At 36.4% G+C, this 26,086-nt stretch overlaps 1 protein-coding gene across 6 annotated transcripts in view; it reads left to right on the top strand.

Annotated features, from left to right (window-relative positions):
* Positions 1-26,086, top strand: part of Relch (RAB11 binding and LisH domain, coiled-coil and HEAT repeat containing) — a 91,037-nt gene that overhangs the window by 46,045 nt on the left and 18,906 nt on the right. For 4 of the 6 annotated variants that reach the window (XR_002477031.2, XM_021654000.2, XM_021653996.2 and 1 more), the window contains 10 exons: positions 7,429-7,519; positions 9,723-9,794; positions 11,943-12,083; positions 12,421-12,585; positions 13,719-13,866; positions 16,161-16,317; positions 16,893-17,016; positions 18,671-18,719; positions 21,694-21,773; positions 24,993-25,099. Coding sequence is in view for 5 of the 6 variants with exons in the window: in XM_021654000.2 (XP_021509675.1) it covers positions 7,429-7,519; positions 9,723-9,794; positions 11,943-12,083; positions 12,421-12,585; positions 13,719-13,866; positions 16,161-16,317; positions 16,893-17,016; positions 18,671-18,719; positions 21,694-21,773; positions 24,993-25,099 (1,134 nt within the window). In the remaining variant the exon portion in view is untranslated. The remainder of the gene's footprint in view (positions 1-7,428; positions 7,520-9,722; positions 9,795-11,942; positions 12,084-12,420; positions 12,586-13,718; positions 13,867-16,160; positions 16,318-16,892; positions 17,017-18,670; positions 18,720-21,693; positions 21,774-24,992; positions 25,100-26,086) is intronic. The other 2 variants (XM_021653999.2, XM_021653998.2) reach the window with 2 other exon arrangements.

Genomic DNA, 26,086 nt, shown 5'->3' with positions numbered 1-26,086 from the left:
TGTATTCCCATCAGCAGTGGAGAGGGTTCCCCTTTCTCCACATCCTTGCCAGCATGTGCTGTCACTTGAGTTTTTTATCTTAGCCATTCTGGGGGATGTAAGATGGCATCTTGGAGTAGTTTTGATTTGCAGTTCCCTGATGACTAAGGTTGTTGAATATTTCTTTGAGTGCTTCTCTGTGCCATTTGAGAGTCGTCTGTTGAGAATTCTGTTTAGCTCTGTACCCCATATTTTTTAAAATAATTTATTTAACTTAATTCTCTGTGTGTTGGCATGAAGGTGTCAGAATACATGAGACCATGTTATAAACAGTTGTGAACTGCCATGTGGTTGCTGGGAATGGAACCCGGGTTCTTTGGAAGTGCAGCTACTGCTCTTAACCACTGAGCCATCTCTCCAGCCCTCTCTGTACCCCATATTTTAATTGGATTATTTCATTTGTTGGTGTTTAATTTCTTGAATTTATTATATATTTTGTATATTAGCCCTCTGTCAGATGTAGGGTTGGTAAAGATATTTTCCCAATTTTTAGGCTACTATCTTATTCTTTTGACAGTTTCCTTTCCTTACAGAAGCTTTTCAGTTTCATGAGGCCCCATTTATAAATTGATACTGTTAGAGCCTAGGTTGGTATTTTGTTCAGGAAGCTGTTTCCTGTGCCAATGAGTTCAAGGCTCTTCCCCCACTTTCTCTTCTAACAGATTTAGTGTATCTGGCTTTATGTTGAAGTTTTTGATCTGCTTGTACTTGAGTTTTGTACACAGTGATAAATATGGATCTATTTGCATACTTACACATGCTGACATCCAGTCAGACCAGTACCATTTGTTGAAGGTGCTACTTTCCATTGTATGGTTTTGGCTTTTTTGTCAAAAATCAAGTGTCTGTAGGTATGTGGGCTTATTTCCAGGTCTTTGATTCAATTCCATTGATTAAGCTGTCTGTTTTTATGCCGATACCATGTGGCTTTTATTACTATTGCTTTGTAGTAGACCTTGAAATCAGGAATGGTGATACCTCCAGAAGTTCTTTGAAAATGTACAATATTGTTTTCTTTATCCTGGATAAAGATTGTTTTTCCATATGAAGTTGAGAATTTATAGACCTTTCGCGTTCTGTAAAGAATCATGTTGCACTGTTGTTGGGAATTGCACTGAATATATAGATTGCTTTTGATAAAATGGCCATCTTTACTCTGTTAATTTTACTGATCCATAAGCATGGGAGATCTTTTCATCCTCTGATATCTTCTTCAGTTTCTTTCTTCAGAGACTTAAAGTTCTTGTCATACAAGTCTTTCACTTGCTTGGTTAGAGTTACACCAGGATATTTTATATTTGTGGTTATTGTGAAGGGTATTGTTTCCCTAATTTCTTTTTCAGCCCATTTATTATTTTTATAAAGGAGGGCTACTAGTTTTTTGTTTGTTTGTTGTTTTTGTTTTTAGTTGATTCTGTATCCAGCCACTTTGCTGAAGGTGTTCATCAGTTGTAGTTCTGGGGTACAATTTTGGGGATTTCTTATGTATACTATCATATCATCAGCTAATAGTGATAGTTTGACTTCTTCTTTTCCAATTTGTATCCTCTTGATCTCCTTTAGTTGTCTTATTGCACTCAGTAGGACTTTAAATACTATGGTGAATAGGTATTGAAAGAGTGAACAGCTTTATCTTGTTCCTGATTTTAGTGGAATTCCTTTAAGTTTTTCTCCACTTAATTTGATGTTGACTATTGGCTTGCTGTACATTGGTTTAAATATGGGCTTTGAATCTCTGACCTCTCTAAAACGTTGATCGTAAAGGGGTTTATCATAAAATGGATTTTGTCAAAGGCTTTTTCAGCATCTGATGAGATGATCATGTGTTGTTTTTTTCTTTCAGTTTGTTTATAGGGTGGATTATGTTGATGGATTTTCATTATGTTGAGTCATCCCTGCTTCCCTGGGATGAAGCCTACTTGATCATGTTTTTGATGTGTTCTTGGATTTGGTTTGCAAGTATTTAATTGAATATTTTTGCATCAATGTTCATGAGGGAGATTAATCTGAACTTTTCTTTCTTGGTTGAATCTTTGTGTAGTTTACAGTCAAGGTGACTGTAGCTTCATAGAATTAGTTTGACAATGTTCCTTTATTTTCTATTTTGTGAAATAGTTTGAGGAGTATTAGTGGATAAACCAATGTATTGTAGTATTGGGAGATAAAACCACATGGCTCAGGGCTATTTTTGGTTGGGAGACTTTTAATAACTCTTTCTATTTCCTTAGGGGATATAGGTCTATTTAAATTGTTTACCTAATCTTGATTTAAATTTGCTAAGTGATACTTAGCTAGAAGATTATCCATTTCATTTAGATTGTTCAATTTTGTGGAGTATAGACTTTTGAAGATCTAATGATTCTTTGGATTTCCTTAGTGTCTATTGTTATGTCCTCCTTTTCTTTCTGATTTTTTTTTAATTTGGATATTATCACTCTCTCTTAGTTAATTTGGCTAAGGGTTTGTCTATCTTGTTGATTTTTCTCAAAGAACCAGCTTTTAGTTTCGTTGATTCTTTGTATCATTCTCTTTGTTTCTAAGTTATTGATTTCAGCCCTGACTTTAATTATTTCCTGCTACTACTCCCCTTGGGTGTGTTTGCTTCTTTTTGTTCTGGAGTATTCAAATGTATTGTTACGTACCTAGTATGTGATCTCTCCAATTTCTTTCCGAAGGCATCTATGCTATGAAGTTTCCTCTTAGCACTGCTTTCAATGTGTCCCATCTGCTTGGCTATGTTGTGCCTTTATTTTGTTGAGTTCTATAAAGTCTTTTATTTCTTTCTTTATTTTTATTTCTTTCCTGACCCAATGGTCATTGAGTAGAGAGTTGTTCAGTTTTATCTTGTTGTATATGTTGAGGCTTGCTTTATCACAAAGTATATGGTCAGTTTTGGAGAATGTTCCATGAGATGCTGAGAAGGTATATTCTTGTGTTTGGGTGAAATGTTCTATAGATATCTGCTAAGTCCATTTGATTCACAATGTCGGTTAATTTCATAATTTCTTTGTGTAGTTAACTTGTCCATTGGTGAGAGTGTGGTGTCGAAGTCTCCCATTGTTAATGTGTGGGGTTCAATGTGTGATTTAAGCTTTAGTAATGTTTCTTTTACAAATGTGGGTGCCCTTGCATTTGGGGTGTTCAGAGCTGAGACGTCATCTTGGTGGATTTTTCCTTTGATGAGTATAAAGTGTCCTTCCCCATCTCTTTTGATTAATTTTTGTGGAAAGTCTATTTTATTAGATATTAGACTCCTGCTTGTTTCTTGGTCTGTTTGCTTAGAAAACCTTTTTCCAGCCCTTTACACTGAGATAGTGTCTATCTTTGTTGCTGAGGTGTTTCTTATATGCAGTAGAATGATGGGTCCTGTTTTGCATCCACTCTGTTAGCCTTGTGTCTTTTTATTGGGGAATTGAGTCCATTGATGTGGAGAAATATTAATGACCAGTGATTATTGGTTCATGTAATTTTGATTTTGGTGGTAGTAGTGCAAGTATGTATCCTTCCCTTTTGTTGTTGCTGGTGTGAAATTGTTTATTTCCTGTGTTTTTTTGGGTGTACTTATCTTTGTTGTATTAGAGTTTTTCTTCTAGTATCCTCTATAAGGGCTGGGTTAATGGAAAGATATTGTTTAAATTTGGTTTTCTCCATTTATGGTAATTTAATGTTTTGCTAAACATAGTAGTCTGGGCTGGCATCTGTGGTATCTAAGGTATCTGCCCAGGCCCTTTTGGCTTTTAAATTTTCTGTTGAGTAGTCTGATATAATCCTAGTAGGTCTGCCATTTTATCCTACTTGGCCCTTATCTCTTGCAGCTTTTAATATTCTATCTTTGTGGGGCTGGAGAGATGGCTCATTTAAGAGCATTCATTGTCTGCTCTCCCAGAGGTCCTGAGTTCGATCTCAGAAACCACATGGTGGCTCACAACCATCTACGCCCTCTACTGCCCTCTCTGGCATGCGGGTGTACATGCAGATAGAGCACTGGTACATAAAGTAAAATCATTTATGCTCAAGTACACAACAAGGACATTTGCTCAACCATGTTTGTAGCAGCTTTATTTGTAATAGCCAGAACCTGGAAACAACCCAGATGTCCCTCAGTTGAGGAATGGATACAGAAATTGTGGTACTTTTACACAATGGAATACTACTCGGCAATTAAAAACAAGGAAATCATGAAATTTGCAGGCAAATGGTGGGACCTTAAAAAGATCATCCTGAGTGAGGTATCCCAAAAGCAGAAAGACACACGGTATATACTCACTTATATAGATCTACATACTAAAATATGTACACCTAAAGAAGATAAACAAGAAAGAGGCCCCGGGATAAGATGATCAATCCTCACTTAGAAAGACAAATGGGATGGACATTGGATGTAGGAGAAAACAAACAACTGGACAGGAGCCTACCACAGAGGGCCTCTGAAAGACTACCTAGCATATCAAAGCAGATACTAAGACTCATAACCAAACCTTCGGCAGAGTGTAGGGAATCATAAGAAAGAAGGGGGAGTTAATATGAACTGGAGAGGACAGGAGCTCCACAAGGACCAAATATATCTAGGCACAGGGGTCTTCCTCTGCTTGGATGTAGCCCATGGTAGCTCAGTATCCAAGTAGGTTACCCTAGTAAGGGGAACAGGGACTATTTCTGACATGAACTCAATGGCTGGCTCTTTGACCTCCCCCTGAGGGAGGAGCAGCTCTACTAGGCCACAGAGGAGGACTTTGCAGCCAGTCCTGAAGATAACTGATAAACCAGGGTCAGATGAAAGGGAAGGAGGTCCTCCCTTATTAGTGGACTTGGGAAGGGGCAGGGAGGAAATGAGGGAGGGAGGGTGGAATTGGGAGGGAATGAGGGAGTGGGATACAGCTGGGATTACAAAGTTAATAAAACTGTAACTAATACTAAAAAATTTTTTTAATTTCAAAAAAATATTCTATCTTTGTTATGTATATTTAGAGGTTTTGTTATTATTATATGTTATTTGTTCCTTATCTCTTGCAGCTTTTAATATTCTATCTTTGTTCTGTACATTTAGTGTTTTGATTATTATGCAGCAGGAGGATTTTCTTTTTTGGTCCAATTTATTTGGTGTTCTGTAGAGGTCTTACAGTTTTATAGGCATCTCTTTAGGTTAGGAAAATTTCTTCTATGGTTATGTTTAAATTTTGTCTTATATACCGAAACTAAAAATTCAAAGAAAGTATTTCAGTACTAAATTATCAAGACAAGGAAAGGCATTTTTTAAAAGAAGAAAATAAGATATGCGTTTTCCTGTATAGAATCACCAAACTATTCTTAGAAAACTTTCAAACTGAATAGTATTTCTACAGTGATGTAATTCTCCTCATTCCTACTTGGCTAGTACATGTACAGGCAGCTAGTGTCAGCTAACTCTGGCTGTGTCCTGATGACACATCTCTCCACTTGCTCTTGAGTACAGTCTACTAAGAATGAAAGAGACATACTGTGAATTTCAGGATATATAAGCTTATAACTTTGGAGCTCCTTCTACTTTAACTTCCCGACTTTATGCCTTACAACTCACTTGTTTATGGTTTTACACAAGCAGATCGTCAGAAAACACCCTAAAATTAGATAAATACTTAACGAAGCACAACTCTGTTTTACAAAACACAAGCAAAATCTCTTATTATTAAGGCAAACATGTTTTTTCTCATCGGGCACATTATTTTATATAATGGTTTTTAGTTTCTCTGCTGACAGGCTGCTTTCTTCAGGCTACCTTGCAGCTTTCCTTAGTGCTTGAACATTTTACTTGTGTGTGTGTGTGTGTGCGTGAGCGTGTGCGTGTGTGTGTGCGTGCGTGTGTGCACTCGCTTCTGTGCATGTGTGTTCTGAGACAGGGTTTCTCTGTGTGTAGCCCTGGCTGCCCTGAACTCACTCTGTAGATCAGGCTGGCCACCAACTCACAGAAATCCGCCTGCCTCTGCCTTTGGAGATGAAAGGCTATCACACCCAGCTGAACATTTTACTTCTTAAGGTAGTCAATATACTTGCTTGATCAAAAACAGTCCCTTGAGCTCCTGCATGGAGGATGCTGTCAAATGGCAATTCCACTCTGCGCTATTTGTTTTTGACTGCTGCCTTTTCGGGCTGTATGAATGCTTCAGGAAGGATCTCTTCCAGGTAGCTCTGCCCTGTCCACTGCTGTAGTTTTCACCTGACTGTTGTTGAAAGAACATACTTGACTCACTCAGAAACTGGTGTGATCCTGAGGAACCACGTGGTGCTATACAAACATATTTGTAATGGACAATAAAGTTTTGAAAGTACTGTAGCCAGTGAACTTGTTCCTGTTCTTCTGCAGGGACTCTGAAAAATTAACAAAATGGCTTTCTTTCTTTCTTTATTTCTTTTAATGTGGTTTTTTTGTTTTTGTTTTTTGTTTTTTGAGACAGGGAATCTGTGTAGCATTGGCTGTTGTTGACTCACTTTGTAGACCAGGCTGGCCTCAAACTCAGAGAGATCCGCCTACCTCCGCCTTCTCAGTGCTGAGATTAAAGGCATGTGCTATCATAAGAAAATTGAGTAACTGTAATTAACAGACATGTATGGAACACATATGTATATGTATGTAGTTGGTACAAAAATAATCAGTTCTTAGAAATCTCTCTTGAGGAGGCAGGTGACAGAATATCTTTGTTATATTTCCTTTTATTTGCTTTAATTAACCTGGCTTTCTAAGGTGTGTAGGGGGAGGGGTATAGAAAAATAAAAAAAGAAAAACTGTGAAATAGAAACAGGTGATGTAAGTGAAAGGGAATTAGAGTTAGTAAAATTCACAAAGGTGAGGCTCTGGATTTGGTCCTCAGCACTGTGAATGAAAAATAAAAGCAATATATATCTGTTCATATTTGTAAATCTGGATTTTAGTGAGTAGAAAGTTTTTATAATACATAATAAAGACATTAACTTGACAAATTGAGAAACAGAAGTAAGAATGCTTAGAATTGACTTTCTTGTTTGTTTGTTTTGTTGTTTTTTTCAAAACAGGGTTCTCTGGGTAGCCTTGGCTGTCCTGGACTTACTTTGTAGACCTGCTGGCCTCAAACTCACAGAAATCCACCTGCCTCTGCCTCCCTAGTTGTTGGGATTGCAGGGGTATGTGCCAAGCCTCTTGTTTGTTTTTTAATTTAATTTTATTTTATTTTATTTTTTTTAAGACAGGGTCTCGCCATGTAGCACTTGCTGGCCTGGAACTTGTAGACACCAGACTGTCCTCCACTCACAGAGATCTGAGTACCTTGCCTCCTAAGCACTAAAGGGGGTGCTACCACTCTTTTTTAACTCCTTTTACTTGTGGTCATAGTTCTGTTTTGTAATATACATACAATTTTTTTTCCTATTATTTCTCAGGCAAATGATCCTGACAGGTTGTGTGGCGTTTGCACGTCATGTCGGACCAACACGGGTGGAGGCTGAACTTTTACCACAGTGTTGGGAACAGGTAAGTTAACCATATGGCTTTCATAGTATTTTGTTCTTATTCTTGAAGGTTTATATTTTCTTTTTAAAATGCTGTGAGAAAATCCATGGAATGTAAATTATGGGCTACTGTCAATAGCCGAGGATATGGTTTATTTACAAAAATAAATACTCTGGGATGCTTTGCTTTATTCGTTTATTCAGCAGATACTTAGAAAACACAAATTCCCAAGCCAGGTACTGGTATAGTAACTAGGAAAACAGTGTGAAGAAAAAGAAAGATATCTTTATGAGGAGATGAGCATAGACATGACATGCTGTCTTGTGTTGGTATATGTGAAGAAAAACAAGGTAGGAGGTTGAACATAATAAAGCATATTGTCTTCCTCTGAGGAAGTCTTTGATCCAAGAGTCTGGGTAAAGAGTAAAGAGCAGCAGGTACAAAGTCCCTGCAGTGTTTGTTTGAGCTAGAGGAAGAGGTAAAGTCCGTGTGTGTGTGTGTGTGTGTGTGTGTGTGTGTGTGTGTAGTGGTAGTAGTGGTAGTACGTGTCTGTAATTTTAGTACTGGTGAGGCTCACCATCAAAAGATGATGTGAGTTCTAGGCCAACCTGAGCTATAATAGTGAATTCAAAGCAAGCCTGGACTACTTTCTCAAAAGCACCAATAGATAAGGTAGGTAGTTAGGTAGATAGATAGATAGATAGATAGATAGATAGATAGATAGATAGATAGATAGATAATTTTTTTAAAGGTGTTAATTACAGTGCCACCGGGAGTCTATCACTGAATGGTTCTGGTATGTTCAGAAAGTGTTATGTGCATCTCTGCATCCAATTTGAAGCTTAAAGCTTTTTTATTACCCCAACACAAATGTACTGCCACGTTTGCTGGGGCTACTATGGGTCTTTTAAATATCCATATGAATCTGCTTCTCATTTCTGTAAATAAGCCAGCTGGGGTGTTTGTTTGTTTATAACAGGATTTCTCTGTGTAGCCTTGGTTGTCCTGGAACTCACCTGTAGACCAGGCCAGCCTTAAACAGAGATCTGCCTGCCTCCCAAGTTCTGGAATTAAAGGCATGTGCCAACACTGCCTGGCTTTTAAAATAATTTAATGATTCTATAGATTGATCTGGAGAGGATTTCTATCCTAATCATCTAAGTTTCTATTCTGAGTTTAAGGTACCTTTCTATTAGTCAGAGTCTTAAACTATCCAACAACACTGGCTTAGAGTTTTCAGAACGTACATTTTATGTTTCATTCCTAAGTACTTTAGTTGTAAAGCGAAAGAGAATCTTTTTTCTTTTGTTAATTGCAGAAATACAATTGATTTTGTGTGTATACTTAAATGAGACACAGTATACTAAACTGCAAAGGAATGAGATGAAACTTCAAGTGCAGCACACTATGAAATTCAGTCTTACTCTAAGCAGAGCAATTGTAAGTGGATTAAACTTAGCTCCAAGATATTAGTTCCACACATCTCTGCCATGTCTATCTTGTAACCTTTGTAATCAGGGATCAGGGCTACCTACCTTTAGTTTGTTGCCCAGTAGATTTCTATATAATTTCTTTTTCTTAATTTTAGGCATCCAAAACTATTAAATTATGTCACCTTTTGATATGGGAAAATGAGAACAGATATAATCAAAGAAAGATTTATATTCTATGAAGAAGACATATGGGGACAAAACCCAGTTTGTGTCCTTTTTTTTTTTTTTTTAATGGAGTCAGCACATGGCAAAACTCCACTGTTTTGCATATACAAACAGGAAAGAAATCTTAAAACAAAAACAGTTCTCATCTAGCTGATTAAGTCATAATTAACCTGTTTCCTAGCCCTGTTAGAAAGAGACTGGTGTCTATCTCTAGCCATGTCTTTAGGTCCAGAAGCAAGATTTTTCCAACTGCTTCTGTCACTAGGAAAGAATCTTGCTTCCTCTGACATCCTAAGAAAAGCCTAGTCCTAGGCAAACACATAATTTCTAGATACCTTGCCAATTCTTCGTCTTTGATTTTCCCTTTTTTCTTTAACAGATATCCTTGTGCCTTGATGTTTAGACTGTCCTTGATTCCTTTATTCCTGATCCAGGTATTCCCAGAAGTGGGAAAGGAAGACAGTGTATTGTATTCTTAGCAGGATTATGGTGAAGAGTTATTGTCTTTTTGAAGAAGAGGGGGTGTGTTGCTTACACTTGACTGATGTGCTTGTTTTTTACTCCAGATTAATCACAAATATCCAGAAAGACGTCTGCTTGTGGCAGAGTCCTGTGGAGCACTGGCACCTTACCTTCCTGTAAGAATTGTTTCCTTATTTTTTTTTCCTATTTAGTAGTAAAGAGTGTCTTGTCATATACTGTAACCCAAATTCTTTAGCCGTGTTACTTTAATAAAATAAAGAGATGGGGGAAAAGGCTTACGCTATTATAATTTTTTAGATAAGTGCTTTCTAATTGTTTGTGCATGCATATTAATATATTTAACTATCCTGGTGATTCTGCCAGTATGTTCTGAGAACCCTAGGAAGTTCCTTGTGGTTCTTTCAAAGAGGTGGATCTTACTTTCCTAATAAGATCTTTTTTTTTCTCTCTCTCTCTCTCATATACTTATACATGCAGTGTTGGTACAGAAGTAGTGGTGGGCAGGAGTGCTCCTGCATGGCACTGATCAGAGAGGTAGGGCTCAAATGTCCTGATAAGGATAGTATTCTTCACAGCTCCACCTTCCCAAAACAAACTAGTTTCATTTAAAAAGAGAGAGAGATTTTGCTTAATCAGTGAAACTGTCAATTTTACCAAATTTTAAGCCATGAATCTTTGTAATATGCTATGGCACAAAAGCGAAAGTGATAATTGAACACACTTTGACAGCATACTGAGGTTTGGCAGGGTTTTCAGGAAAATCACTTATGTGCTTATTTGAGTACTGCGGGCAGTAACTGGTTTTTCCTGGGCTATCAGTTTTTCTCAGCAGAATCATAAACTGTCAAGCTATGTTTATTCAAACTTGGGTGTGTGACAGATATATTCATTTTCGTGAAGTTGCACTTGAAGTAAAACAAATAGACAAGTCTCTTTCTTTTAAGATCAGATCTTAAAAACTGATCTTAAGTGGTTTCTAGAATTGTGGGAAATTTTTATCTACCACCATTAGCTTTTAAATGTATAAAAGCTTTTTAATAATATAAATTAGTAGATTTTTTAATGATAAAATGTGCTGCTTTTGAAGAAATCTACATAACTTTATGTAAGAAAAACCTAAGAAAACTTTAGGTTTTCTTTCCCAAATGAATAAGGTATATGTTAACAGAAACTTTCAGTCCGAAGTGGAGCAATGAGATTTTTAAGTATCATTATTAGTTATGGGATTTGGTTTGGTTTGGTTTGGTTTTTGTGAGAATCATTCTCATTCTAATCCTGGACAATCTGAAACATGCTATGTAGAAGATGACCTTGAACTTCTGATCCTCTGCATCCACCACCCATGTGCTGAAATTACAGGTCTACATCAATACAACCAGCTCACAGTTTTAAATGTTTGTGGGCACCGTGGTGCACAGCTGTAATGGTAGCACTCAGGGAGGCAGAGGCAGGCGGATCTCTGTGAATTCAAGGCCAGCCTGGTCTACAAAGGGAGTCCAGAACATCAAGGCTACACAGAGACACCCTGTCTCAAAAAAAACAAAACAAATAAAAAAATGTTTGTTTTGTTCACTTGAGAAGACTTAAGGAAAAATCAAAACAAATGCCAGATCTTTGTTTTTATTTTATATCTTGAAGGTGCCAAAACAAGTTTAGGCTTGCTTAATCTTATAACTTAAACAAGTTTCAGTAACTACAAAGGGGTGTGAACTTGGATATTAGTAGCTTAATTATGTATGAAGGCAGTGATAGGGGCTACATACATGAATGCAGGTGACCAAGGAGGCAATATGTTACATCTGTGGTGAGAGTTAACAGGTGGTTGTGAGCTGCTGACATGGGTGCTAGGAACAGAATAACAACATTCCAGTGTTCTTAACTTCTGAGCTGTCTTCTCAGCTTCTGATAACTTTATTTTAATCTCAGCCCTTAATTAAGCTGATTCTTTAGCATAACTGGAGAGAGTAGTGTGGGGTGTTGGAGGTTTAGCTCAGTGGTTGAGCCATGCCTGGCACTTATGAAGCTCTGAGTTCCCAGCCTTCACATCAGATGTCTCACAACCACCTATAACTCCAGTGCTAGGGTCTCCAACACTCTCTGCTGGCTGCCATGGGCATTGACCTACTGTGCACAACCACCCCCCCACCTCTCTCTCACACATGCACAGCACATACACACACATACAGTATTTATGAATAAAAATAAATTGAATTAAAAGTAAGCTAAGGTACAACATTATTAAATATTACCATATTAAATAGCAGCATAAATAAATCATTAAATAACATATTGGTTATTTTCAGAAAGAAATCCGTAGCTCCTTGGTTCTTTCAATGCTGCAACAGATGTTAATGGAAGATAAGGCAGATTTGGTCAGAGAAGCTGTGATCAAAAGCCTAGGTATCATTATGGGCTACATTGATGATCCTGACAAATATCAACAGGTATGTTTTTTTAGCAGGAACTGCTTTTTCCCTATTATAAATTCCAAATAATGTACTGATTCAAACACTTGGCATTCTGCAGGCGAGATGGTGTATAGATGTAGTCAGCGAGAATGACAGCTACTTTCAATCCAGCAGCTATCAGGAAGCTGGAAATGAGTGTGCATATTTTCCAACCCATCTCTACCTACTCGTGGATACATTAACACTTAATATTTTCTGAATTTCTTGAAATACATATTTGCTGCATTTTATTAGGTTTTTTGTTTGGTTTTTTTGTTTTTTTTTTTTGAAAGTTATTCTTTTAACAGTTGCCACTTGCCTGTTTGTTTTTCAGGGCTTTGAATTGTTGCTTTCGGCCCTGGGTGATCCCTCAGAAAGAGTCGTTAGTGCAACACACCAAGTATTTTTACCAGCTTATGCTGCATGGACGACGGAACTTGGAAATTTGCAGTCTCATCTTATACCTACACTACTGAGCAAGATTGAAAAGCTTCTCAGGGTGAGTTCTTCCCTTGTTTTATACAGCTCCTAACAGCTTAAAGGGCCCATTCTAGACCATCTTCGAGAAATACCGGGAGCAGACACAAATAGTCTTAACACATCACTACTAAAGAGAGATTTGAGAGGCTAGAAGAGAGGGGGACACAGTGAGCACTTGTTAGGTGAATTAGCACATTCCTGGCCATAGTACAAACATTATTCACAAAACCAATTCTTCCCGGATACTCTGAGGACATGACTGTTTTACATAACACATCAGCTCCAGTTTCAGGTTGCAGAGATGACTAAATGCTCAGTCTCTGTTGCCTTCTGTAAGTATGCTTTTTCCAACATACGCTCTTAAAGAGAACTTCATTTTGCTCAGATAGAAGAGTTGAGGAAAAGTTGAGAAGTAGTAGACACTTTAGAATTTGTGTTCTAAATGTTCCTTGAGAGGCTATTGGAGAAGCTAATATTTCATGAATGCTTGTATATACTGCTAAGATCTTAGATTAAAAAAAAAAAAGCTGTTTCACTCTTAGAACCCTTTGAAATTTATCTTGTGTATTAAATAGAAATAAGGATTTGATGCTTAAGTAATCTCTCAGGGTCCCCAGCTGTCATACAACAGTTGATAATTGGTTTCTGACTCCATACTCTTATGCTTTGTGCTTTATAAGGTTTTTTTTTTCTCTTAAATCATACAAGTATTCAGTAGGTAACCTCATATGTATATGTATATTTGTTTAAATCTAAAAAGTGGCTGTTTGTTCTAAATTTCACAGTGGACACTTTAAGACAAAGTAGCTTGTTCAATAAATCTAGAGGGTTTTTTTTTTTTTTGGTTTTTGTTGTTTTTAATTTTTCAAGACAGGGTTTCTCTGTGTAGAGCTGGCTTTCCTGGGCTCACCTTGTAGACCAGGTTGGCTTCAAACTCACAGAGATCCGCCTACCTCTGCCTCCCCAAGTGCTAGGATTGAAGGCATGCATATTTAAGTATTTGCATTCTTTCTATCTGATAATTAATCAGGCCTTGCTTTTTGTGTACTTTGTTATGGTTAAATGTTTATTTGCCATAGAAAGGGAGTCAAATATCTAACTTACAGTGTGATTTCAAGAGCCTAAGATTACCTCCCACCATTTATGTTTTAGGAAGGAGAGCATGGGCTGGACGAGCACAAGCTCCACATGTACCTTTCTGCCTTGCAGTCCTTGATCCCGTCTCTTTTCGCGTTAGTGCTGCAGAATGCTCCTTTCTCCAGCAAAGCCAAGCTGCATGGTGAAGCACCACAAATCGAAGGTATTGGACCCAGGTCTTGAAAGAAGGTATAGAGTATTGCCAGTTTAGCTTCCCAAAGAGTAGTTTTTATTCTAATCATTATATGTCAGCACAGTTACTAAAATGTACTGTATGAGTAATATATAGAATCTTATATTCAGAGATTATTAAGGCCTCAGATTAATGTTATAGTTTCATCTTTTATGAGTGTAAGTCATGCGAGATTATTCTGTAATATTTATGCTTCTATTAACCACTGGCTAGATGGGTTGCTTGCTTGCTTGGCTTTGCTTGTTTGTTGGTTATATAGGGTAAAATAAAAATAATTATAATGTTTGATAGTAAGTATAATTTCCTGCTGTGTTCATGTTAAGAAGAAACAGGCATGTGTCAAGATTTTCTTTTTCGCCCTCTATAGAAAGAAAATGACTTACCTTCAGACACTCATAAAGTCAGGCTGGGAATACAGTTGACAGAATGTTTGCCTAATACATGAACAGCGGTACTAGGTTCAATCCCTAGGACTGGGGTTGGGGTGAAAGAAGAAAAGTACATTAAGTCACTCTCTCAGTAGCCAATAAATGACCTTTGCTGTGTAGCAGGTGATTGACAGCCGCATGCACCTAAGCAGAAAACCTCAGGAAAGGCTGTACACAGGCTGTTCTTGTATACTTTTTTAGCATTTTCAAGTTTGTGAAGTTATATGTGCTTCTTACTGGCTTCTGATAAAAAATTCTTGTTTTGAGGATAGTTTTTTAAAAAATCAAAATTCATAAGATAAAGATTTGAAAGATGAGACTCCTTAAGAATTCATAGCTAAGAGTTGGGGAGATGGCTCAATGTTTATAAGAGGACTGACTGTTCTTCCAAAGGTCCTGAGTTCAATTCCCAGCAATCACATGGTGTCTTACAACGATCTATAATGTGATCAAATGCTCTCTTCTGGTGATGCAGGCATACATGCAGGTAGAGCACTCAAATACATAAAATAAATAAATCTTTAAAAAGAAATTTAGAAAAGAAATATAAAAAAAGTTTATATTAAAAAAAAGAATTCACAGCCAGCCAAGCGTGTTGGCACACACCTTTAATCTCAGGACTTTAGAGGCAGGTGGGAGCTCCGCAAGTTTAAGGCTAGCCAGCCAGAGCTACACAGTGAACACAGTGAAACCTGGTCATGAAAAAAATTTTTACCAGACATACGGGTGACTTTAAATCCCAACACTCAGCAGGCAGAGGCAGGCAGATCTCTGAGTTCAAGGCCAGCCTGGTCTACAAGTGATTTCCAAAAAAGGCAGGGCTATACACAGAAACCCTGTCTTGAAAAAACAAAAAATTAGAGATAGATAGATAGATAATTCTGCCACCCACTGAAGTACTTCTTGTCCTTCTAATTCCTTCCTCCTCTTCCTAGTTGGCTGTTATTTACTGAAGTCTTAACAAAGTACCTCAGGCCAAGTATCTTAAACAACAAAAATATGTTATCTCATAGCTCTGCAGGACAGAAGGTATTAGAAGAGTAAGGACCTTCTGAGAACTGCCTTAGATATTAGAGACCCCACCCACTATATGAGCTCACTCTGTCTGAATACACCTATAGCAATCTTATTTCCAAACAGAAGACTTAGGAGAAGTGTACAGAGACTAGCCCAGCCTATATATGTGCTGTCATTCTTTGTGTATTAACAAACTATTCCTTGAATGCCAGCTCTTGCCATCCACTTATTGTTTTGCCATTCTGAACATACTCCTTATTTATGTAACTGTTGTTTCTTGTGATTGTCTTCATTATGCCAAATAAAAATCTTTTGTTTTTAGTTACTGTTGCTGTACCTCTTTGGCTGTTTCTCATTGTTATTAACTTAAACAGACTGAATTTTTTTAATAGAACATTTAATGTTGAAAATTAAGTACTAAAGAAATTTGTTCAGCTGAGATTTTAATATTTTTACATCATTTTTTTATCCTATGAAACTTATTTTTCCTGCTTTTAACTTCAGTCCCTAAAGAATATCTTTTACTATATTATTTCATTGGCATAAACAAAATCATAGAATTATATGTGGTTTGTTTTTTTTTTAACTAAATCGATGATTTTTATTGGAGTCTTTGAACAAATTTCAATTTAACCTACATTGATGTAATTTTCATTCATTAAATGGGGGGGTCTCAAAATCTCCTTCATGTTTGATATTTAGAGTTTATAACAAGCTAATTAAGTATCAGAATGAAGGCCTTATTTTACTTTGGACAGAATAGCTAAGTGCTCAAACTAGTTTTTACTGTGTGATTTATTTTGCTTCTGTCATTTACAGTGACTAGGTTCCCCCGGCCTATGTCACCTCTGCAAGATGTGTCTACTATTATTGGAAGTCGTGAGCAATTGGCAGTGCTGCTACAACTTTATGATTACCAGCTGGAACATGAGGGCACAACAGGCTGGGAGAGTTTGCTATGGGTTGTCAATCAATTGTAAGTTACCACCTCTGTGTCCATTTTACATTAAACTAGCTTAATGGAAATTAGCTCATATTTATGCTTAAGACAGAGAGAAAGTTTATAAAATAGATTTAATTTAACAAACATAAATTGGCATCTTCAGTAGCAAAGGTTGGAAGGCAATACTTACTCTCACTGATTATGTAATGTTCTGTGAAGACTGCATCTTAATTATGTCAGAACTGATCTGCTGCCTTGAGTGGTAGTAGAAATAAGGGATTTTGAACTGTATCCTAATTTATTAGTTTTGAGTCTAGAATGGATCCTGTGTAAACCAAGGTTTTGTGATGTATCAAATCCATGATTTTGAATCCCATGAATTTCACATGCAGGGGATTCTGTATTTTATAGCAGGCAGTTAAAACTGATATTTGAAGAGGTGGTCTAGTAGAGTACATTCTTGATGCCATTTCAAAGGGTCTGAAACCTGTCCTTTGCTTACAGAGAAAGAACACAGGGAAGGTTTTCAGATCTATCCTGCTGCAGGAAGTAGAATGGAGAAAGTCGTTTACATATGGCCTGCTGTTTTTCTCTCCTTTCACATTCAGGTTGCCACAGCTTATAGAAATAGTGGGCAAAATTAATGTCACCTCAACTGCCTGTGTCCATGAATTCTCCAGATTTTTCTGGCGTCTTTGCCGGACATTTGGCAAAATTTTTACAAACACTAAGGTAAGTACTTGCATTTCCTCTTTTCTTATATTTAAGAAACAGAGTTGTAATATGATAATGCTTTAACAAAATAAATAACAGAAGTCTTCTTTATCTTTTAGCATCTTTAATGTCTTAGAATACTGCTAAGTGAATTTCAGTAGTATATTTAGCCTCAGCTTAGGGCATTCTGAGATTTAGTTAATATGATTTGCCACAGTAGATCTATCAAGGTTTGTCAGCTGGAGAAAACAAACCAATCTTTGAGTAGCAATCAAGTTTTTTGCCATATATCACAGATTTTGGAAGTGACTGTCCCTGTAGCACCTTTTTAAAACCTGAGGTGATTAGCCACAGCAGCCTATCAAAGTTGTCCCAAGGGTACCACTTCTTAGAAACACCATGGACACTTAAATGTATGTCTCAGTCATTACCACACTGTGGTTTGTCACAGTGGCCTACACTGCTTATTGTTTTAGGTGTTAAAATTGGAGGTCACTTGAATCCAACTTCTTCAATTTTATTAATCCAGTTGTGTTCATATTTATTGCTAGGCTAGTTGCTCAGAGAATGAATTTTAAAGGGTGTTTGCGATAACTAGATTTTCATCAAGGACTCACATAGAAAACACTAAGTTTCTTCTTCCATACCATTAAGTCTGTTTTATTTCAGTATTTAAAGCAGAAAACTATTTTGTAATAAACACAACAAAATTCAGACTTTTCTCGTGGATTAGCTGCTCAGCTCTATGACCTTTAATAAGTTAAATAACCTATTATTAGTGTTTTGTGAAATGAAGACATTCAATCTTAGCTATGATTCTGTAGATTAATCTTTTCCCAGTGCTCTTCCTCATAATCTGCAGTAAAGTGTAAATTAATATGACTGAGATGCTGACAGGAAAACAAACACTAGATCTTCACATTAACATAGAGAAAGCAAAATGTTCTTAACTCTTCATCAGGCTGTTTGTTTCTAATTTCAGCAGAAATTGCTCAACAGTTCCTAAATAAACAGCTGTGTGTCTTTGGAAAAATAAGTGGGAGCCACTTAAGCATTGAACACTGCAGAATTATCAGTGGTTTGAACTCTGTGATAATTTAAAAAAATAAAAAAAAACTGAAATAAATATTTGTTGTAGCTTAAGATACTAAAGTAAAATTCCTTATTTGAAGTTCAATTTTGAAGTTTATTTTGAAGGAATTGATAATGGATTGTGATGGACTTCATATTTGGAATATGCTAGCCATGAAAATTCTAAATGAGTGGAATTTTCTTTCATTCCTTCCAAATATAGCCTGATGCTTTTTTCCAATAATTGTAATCATATATGCTGATGTAATATTTAATCAGATAATATTATGCAAATGAGCTTTGTGGTCACTAAATTTAGATTTTGGAGGCAGTTATTTTTAAGTACTTAAAAACTTCTTGAAATTATTTTAACAAAAGAAACCAAAAGCTAGTCTGTAAAAAATGCTTTTTGACCTTAATTGACTTTTATCCTTAAAGGTCCTGCTTTCAGTTTCTTTTTTCATCTTTTATCTTGAACCTGTTAATTAAACATAATGTTATTTCTTACCATTTCAGTAGCCTATTAAGCAAAATAAGTAGCTGCATCAGTAATATGTATATATTTTGCCACTGATCAATCCATGGGTCTTCCATTGCTTAGGTAAAACCCCAGTTCCAGGAGATTTTAAGACTCTCTGAAGAAAACATTGGTAAGTATGTCCATTTATTACTTTAAAAACAGTGAACCTTTTTATTCAGGAAAAATACTATATTAAGTATCTGAAAATTAGATATAAACTAGGAAGATAATTGAAAAAGAAAGTGTGTCGTGAAGCGCTGCTGTTCCCACTGAGCTGCACCAGCTGTCCTCATTTGATTTAAATAACCACCTTAATTGTGACCAAACTAACCTGTTGTTATAAAGAAAGAAAATACCAACCATTTGATTTTACCAGTGAAAACTCAGGAGCCAGATGCTGAGGTGAAAGCTTGAGAGGCAGAGAAAGCACCCAGCTGACCTTCCTACACAGCCGAAGTCCCAGAAAGAAAAAGCTAAAAGCCAAAGAGCTTGCTAGCTCAGCCAACAGCCCTGGAGGAGAAAGTCAAAAGCCCCAGAGCCCCAGAGCCAAAGAAGTAAAGAGTTGAAGAGCTCCTCCTTCTTCATGCTGTCTTAAATGTCCTCCTCTCAAAGCCCTCCTTTCTGTTAATCCCTGTCAACTGGTTTCTTGCTCTGCCTCTTAACCTAGGGTTAACTTTATTAAATCCTGTGTACCGAAAGCACTTGGATTAAAGCTGTGCTCTAGGGCAGAGCCACAATAAACAGAAAGTTTACAATAAACAGAAAGTTGTTGGATTAAAGGTATTTGTTAGGACTGAGGCACACCATACAATAACAGGTTTTTTACAGTTCACAATCTTGGGGTTCACAATGGGATCAAATGTCCTGCAACACTAACCTAAAGCCAAGTTTCTCACACTAGGTGCTTAATATTTAGAGTGTGCCGTAGTGTGCACAGAATACTTCTACTTACAAAAGAAGCAGCATTAAAATAACAGTGGGAAACAATGAAGGGTATTCAAGGTTTTTTTTTTTATTTATTATTTATAGTGTTCTGCCTGCATATGTGCCTACACACCAGAAGAGGGCACCAGATCTCACCATAGATCGTATAAGCCACCATGTGGTTGCTAGGAACTGAACTCAGGACCTTTCAAAGAACAGCCAGTGCTCGTAACCTCTGTGGCATCTCTCCAGCCCCGACAGGGTTTTTTGTTTTGGTTTTGTTTTGTTTTTTTGTTTTATGAAACAGAAAATTTAAAGAAACTATAGATCTGTGTGATCAGACATTGCATTGATCATTTTCACCCATCGACAGTGCAGTTACAGTGTCATTCTGTGCCAGCTTCACTGGCCTAAGAAAATGATTATGTATACATCTTGTATCCCTGTGTGTGTGTTTTTTTTTTTCATTTCGAGACTAAATTATAAAAAATATTAAATGGAATATGTAGCAACTAACACTTCATTGATCTTATATGCATATATAAATCTTTACTTACCTTATTAATGTGATTTAGTGGTCTAGAAAGTTAAATTTCTGGTGTCCTTAGCAGTAGTCAGAGAATGAATAAATAAAGTTTGAACATGCCAGTGACATTTGTTACAGGTTTTTTTCTTAATCTTTTGTTTTGATTTGGAGAGTAGCAGTGTTTAAGACATACTTCCCAAATGTTACTGTTTTAGTTAGGGTTTCTATTGCTGCAACCAAACACCATGACCAGAAAGCAAGATGGAAAGAAAAGGGTTTATTCTATATTGATGTTTATTATTAAAGAAAGTCAGGACAGGAACTCAAACAGGACAGGATCCTAGAGGAAGAAGCTGATGCAGAGACCATGGAAGGGTGCTGCTTGCTGACTTGCTTCACATGTTTTGCTCAGCTCTCTTTCTTGTAGAACCAGGACCAGCAGTCCAGGGATGGCACTACCCATTGATCACTAGTTGAGAAAATGGCCTACAGATGGACCTCCTAGAGGCATTTCTTACTGAGGCTCCTTCCTCTCTAATGACTCTAGCTTATGTTAAGTTGTCACACAAAACCAGCCAGTGAAGTTACTTTCAGTAGTATTTTTTTAAGTTGATATTTGCAATACTTTATTGTTGATGCTTGAGATCGTTATTAATTCTGGTGATAAATTAATGAAGAAAAACTAAATTATTGAGAACTGACAGCTTTTAAAATCAAGTTAGCTGTGAATATTTAATTGTTAAGAAAGGAAATTATTATTAACTCCCATTTTTTTACAGTAAGTATTGCTAAACATCACTTATTGTAGCCTCAGGTTTAATTCTCTACTATCATTGTCATGTTCAGCCAGTATCGGTATTCCTCTCAAGAAAAAGTGACTTTTACCAGCAAAATAAACTAAATGCTAGCTAATGTGAAAACAGCTTTCTTGTAACTATAAAAATAGAGGTACAGTAACAAAAAGAAATTAAGAGCATAGAAACAAACCACTTAAAACAGTGTGCAATGATCAATAAATAAACTCTTGGTGCTATAAATAGTTTATCTTACTGTCCTGTCTAGAATTTTTCTTTGTAAGTCCTGCTACCTACTTTACCTTAATATTTGTAGACAGAGACTCTTAGAACATAGTCATAGGTCACACAGTCATGGTTGGATTCTTGCCTTTTTTCCCATTTATGTGCCCAAGTGCCTCTTCCTCCATAAACATCATCAGGGTACTGTCTGACTGAAAACCTACAGTGGATGCAGTAGGGGCTTTTGGAAACTAGAATCCCTGAGCTAAAGAAAATTAACTAATCTATATCTGGGTAATATATTTGAGTGAGTGCTTTAATGTTTTTACAAAACACAAAATCTTAAAAGCAGACAGGATTACCAAGACCTAGCTATGTGGGTACTTAAGAGACTCTTAAGCTTTTTTTGTTTTTGTTTTATTCTGGAAATGCCAGTCTAGGATCCCAGTTTGTTTATTAAATTCCTTTCTCAGATATCAGAAGTGTGTGTACTAATGCCACACAGAATGTGTCTTCACCAAAATGCTTCCCAAAAGAATCTTGCAAATAGTTGCACTTTTAAATGCAATTGTGATTTTCACTTTTGTCTTTACACTTAAAGTATACTAGAACTTTTAAAAATATTTTAATAATTTTAGATTCCTCAGCAGGAAATGGGGTCCTCACTAAAGCTACAGTCCCCATTTATGCAACCGGAGTCCTCACATGTTACATTCAGGTAAGAGAAAAGTCTTCCACTCCAGTAAAGGGATGTATCCTTAGATACCTGATGTTTGCTTGCTGGAGTAAACCCAAAACCTCCAGCTAAAGTGGAAATGTTACCCCCCCCCCCCAAAAAAAAAAAAACAAGAACAGTTTTACTCATTTTTCAATAAATGTTATATAATGAGGAGCATATTTGAATAAGCCTCCAAATAAAGTATCAATTTAACAAATTAATTTAACATTACATTTACTTAGCTGAATTTCCTTGTGTTTCATAATGGTTTCCATAGATAGATAGATAGATAGATAGACAGATAGACAGATAGATAATAGTGTTGTATTAGATAAACCAAATTAGAAAATGCAGTAGAAACTATTGTTTTTACCAAAGCACCCTTTTGTAATATCTTATTTTTCTTAATTACTGCTATATATTAAACTACCCCCAAGAAATAGTACCTCCTTATAGCAAACCATTTTATTTGCTTATGATTCTACAAATCAGCACATGGCTCATCTGACTTCTGCTGGTCTTGCTGTGGTCATTCATGCTGCATAAGCTGTTCTGTGAGTGGAGCTTTGGCCAGGGTGACTGAGCTCTGTCCATCTCCCATTACCTGACCTGGTGATTCAAAACACCAATGAATATGAAAACAGAATGTGCTAGACTAAGAGTTAGTCTCAGAATCGGCACAACATTACTCCAATAGCAGTGTAAATAAGTCACAAGCCCAGCCCAGATTCAGAAAAAGGAAACTGATCTAGGGTTGGTTGATGTCAGAAGGAGTGGGTCATTGCTTACTGCTGGGGCAACCGACTGCCAGTCTCTACTCACTGTTTAAGTAAATATTATGATCCATGTTGAGACACATTAGCAAGTGGAGCATTAAAAGGGAGAAGCATGTTCCTTCTGATGATTTCCTGAGTTTTCACTCATGGATACCTAGCTTCCTTGGCCCTTGAATTCTAACAGCATCACTTGATATTTATTACACATTTCTTCAAAGCATATTCAAGTCACAGCACTAAAATTCACTACTGTACCATAAATGCCAGCCATCTAAGTTCCCATTCTGTTAAAAGTAGGACAGAATTCCTTAAAGCTTTTTTTAAATTATTTTTTATGATGTTATAATAAAGATAATTCAATAAATTTCTGTGTAGGATATTTCCAGTCATATAGCATGGATAATCTCTAGTATTCCTGAAGTTAGAGATGAATTATGTTAAGTCCAAACATCACTATAAATAATAGTATGATACTATTCTTCATTCAATTTGGAAGTTGTGTCAGCATAGTATCAAATCTGATATCAGTGTTTTCTCTCTCTTTAACTTCACAGTTTTGTAGAGTTTTGATTTTAACCATATTATTTTAAAGCATGATTAAGTTATCAGATGCAAGGTATGATATATAGTAAAGCCTCCAAACAGACTAATAGTATTATGAATAAAGATCTATCTCTGGAGTGACTGAAATCCAAATATATTTCCAATTTCTAAAACAGTCATTTAATAAATTGAGTTCGTAATCAGAGATTTCCCGGGTTGTTCTTTTCAAAAAGCACACACTGACAGTTAATGATTCTTCTTGCTAAGTATTACTGTGTTAGGATAAGCCGCAGCCTACAGTAAGTTATGTTAGGACACAAAGACTGTCTGAGGGTTAGGGATGCAGCTCAGTGCTAGAGCGCTTGCCCACCATGCGCTAGGTGCTTGACCCCAGCACACACACAATTTTTGACCTACGTATATAAAGCAATACCATTTGATTTGATATTTTTAAATGGGAAATAATTAGAGTTAATTTCAATAGAATCCATCCTCATTTGGAAGTTTATTTTTAGCTGTTATTTCACTGTATTCTTTTAGGTTTGCAATTTGTTTCCCAAAGTTATATTTACTCTGTTTGACTGTACTGGGTATCCCAGTTAGTATCTATTCGTTACTTTCTTTTGTTTTGATAAAGGCCATGATCAAAGGCAGCTTGAGGAGGGAAGAGTTTATTTGACTTACATGCCCCAGTCATAGACCATCTTTGAAGGAAACCAAGGCAGAAACTGAAGCAGAGATCATGGAGGAATATTGCTTACACGCTTGCTCTCCATGGCGTGTTCAGTCTTACTCAACCCAAGATTGCCTGTTGAGGGATGTCACTGCACAACCTGTGCTGGACCCTTCTGAGTCACTAATCAAGAAATGCCCCCACAGGTTTGCCTATAGGCAATTTCATGAGATAGTTTTATTAATTAAGTTTCCCTCTTCGTAGGTGACTCTAGCTTGTGTCAAGTTGACCAAACTACAAGCAAACAAAAAAACTAAAAAACACAGTGGTTAACTAAAACAAAAGGATGAAATTCTATTCTCACCTTGATTTGTTATAGTCCACTCTTCCTTCTGGACCTTTGGTTGTGTCCAGAAGCTCTTTGTCCTTGCCTTATTTCCTTTTTGACCTTATGTATTTCTTTCCTGGGAGTATATCAGACTACCTTCCTGTATGCATTCAGATTAGTTAAACATGCAAATTTTTAACTGCAACAAGTTTTTTTACATCTTAATAAAAATTATGAAAGTAATTAATGATTCATTGAATAAGGCTCGAAAATGTTAATAATTTATTTTTAATCACAAACTAGAACTTTCCAGAGCACTGATCTATTTCAGCAACTGATGTTTTCACCACTGGATATTTTAAAAACAATGTTTTATTATTAGAAAGGTAACTGTTTTGATGGTCAGTATTTTACTGTGTATAGCCACCATTCATGGAAACTAAAATGGGTAATGAAAACTTTAACAAAATATTATACTTTAAATCAGAACCAACCAATGAAACTTTATGGTAGTAAAAATAGTTTATAGAGCAGAGTCATCTAATACTAAGGATACTAACTATCCTCAGTGTTTAAAGCTGTTAAACTTCATTTATAACTAGTATTACTGAGGAAACTGAATTTTCTATGCCACCTAATTTTTTATTTAAATTTAAGCATAAATAATCATGTGGCTACTGGCTACCAATTGGACAGCAAGCTTGAAATCAAGTGGTATAGTCTTTTACCTCATGCCATTTGTGATCATGGATATGTTTAGTAAATAATATCTTCAACAAAAATAGTTTTCTAAGTGGGATCTGTTGCCCTCATGTGGTGATAGTTTCTAATTAAAGAATTATGGCATTTAGTTCTACTTAATTGTTTGGGAATTCATTATCAATATTTTTTCTCTGTAGGAAGAAGACCGAAAGCTGCTCATTGGCTTCCTAGAGGATGTAATGACACTGCTTTCACTATCTCATGCTCCTCTTGACAGCCTGAAGGCTTCTTTTGTGGAACTTGGGTAAAAAAAATTAAATTTAATTTAAAAAATTTATATACAATATAATAGGGTTTTTTTTTAAAGGTATATCAAAGAAAAAGACTTAAGACTCAGGAAACTGAGACTCAAATAGGAAAGGGAAGCTCCTGAATGCTAGCAGTGTCAAGTCCCACTCTAAAAGTTTTAAAGTAGATGAAAAGAGCACCCATCCATTTAGAAGCAAGGCAGTGGTTTCCAGAAAGAGGGGAGGAAAAGTACTAGCACATGCTTCAACACATAGAGGAAAAAATGGTGTAAGGCACATGAATTTTTTTATAGTTTTTAGATCGATTTATAAGATGAATGATATTATAAGCCTACTCATACAACAGGTGTTTGACGAGTTAGGGTTTTACATTTTTATTTGGTTTGGGTTTTGCTTATTTGAGTATTAAATACTTTGTAGTCAATGTGTTGTGATTTTTTTAACGAGAAAAATGGTACAAACTAATATTTTTTTCTCTGTGTAGCCCTAACCGTCCTAGACTCACTTTGTAGACCAGGCTGACCTCAGCCTCTCAAGTGCTGGGGTGAAAAGTATGTGCCACCATGCCCAGCTTCAAATGCAGATTTTTGAAAATGGTTTCCCAGAAGTGAAAAAAGGAGCCTCTATTGAAAGCTAGTATTGTGGACCTTATTCAGTTCCCTCTGGTGTGCTGAGGCTCTCTACTCACAAGTAATGCTTACTGAAATACTTGTGTCTCAGTCACTCTTTTTCACTCTTTTTTTTTTTTTGTATTAGAAATTAAATCTGGATCCTTATACATGCCACACAAATGCTCTCCCACTGAGCCTGTTTTTAATTTTTTTTTTAATTTCAATTTGTAGAGACAGGCCTTGAGTTCATTCTATAGCTCAGGCTACACTGAACCCTCCTCATCAGCTGAGATACAGGCCAGCGCCATTAGGAGGTGCACTTACTAGTAGTATTGTCTTCACTAAGGATGGGCTTCACACTACAGCCACATG

The sequence above is a fragment of the Meriones unguiculatus genome, chromosome 18 (assembly GCF_030254825.1).
Source record: "Meriones unguiculatus strain TT.TT164.6M chromosome 18, Bangor_MerUng_6.1, whole genome shotgun sequence".
NCBI classification, from domain to species: domain Eukaryota; kingdom Metazoa; phylum Chordata; class Mammalia; order Rodentia; family Muridae; genus Meriones; species Meriones unguiculatus.
This window is presented reverse-complemented; position numbering and strand designations above follow the sequence as displayed.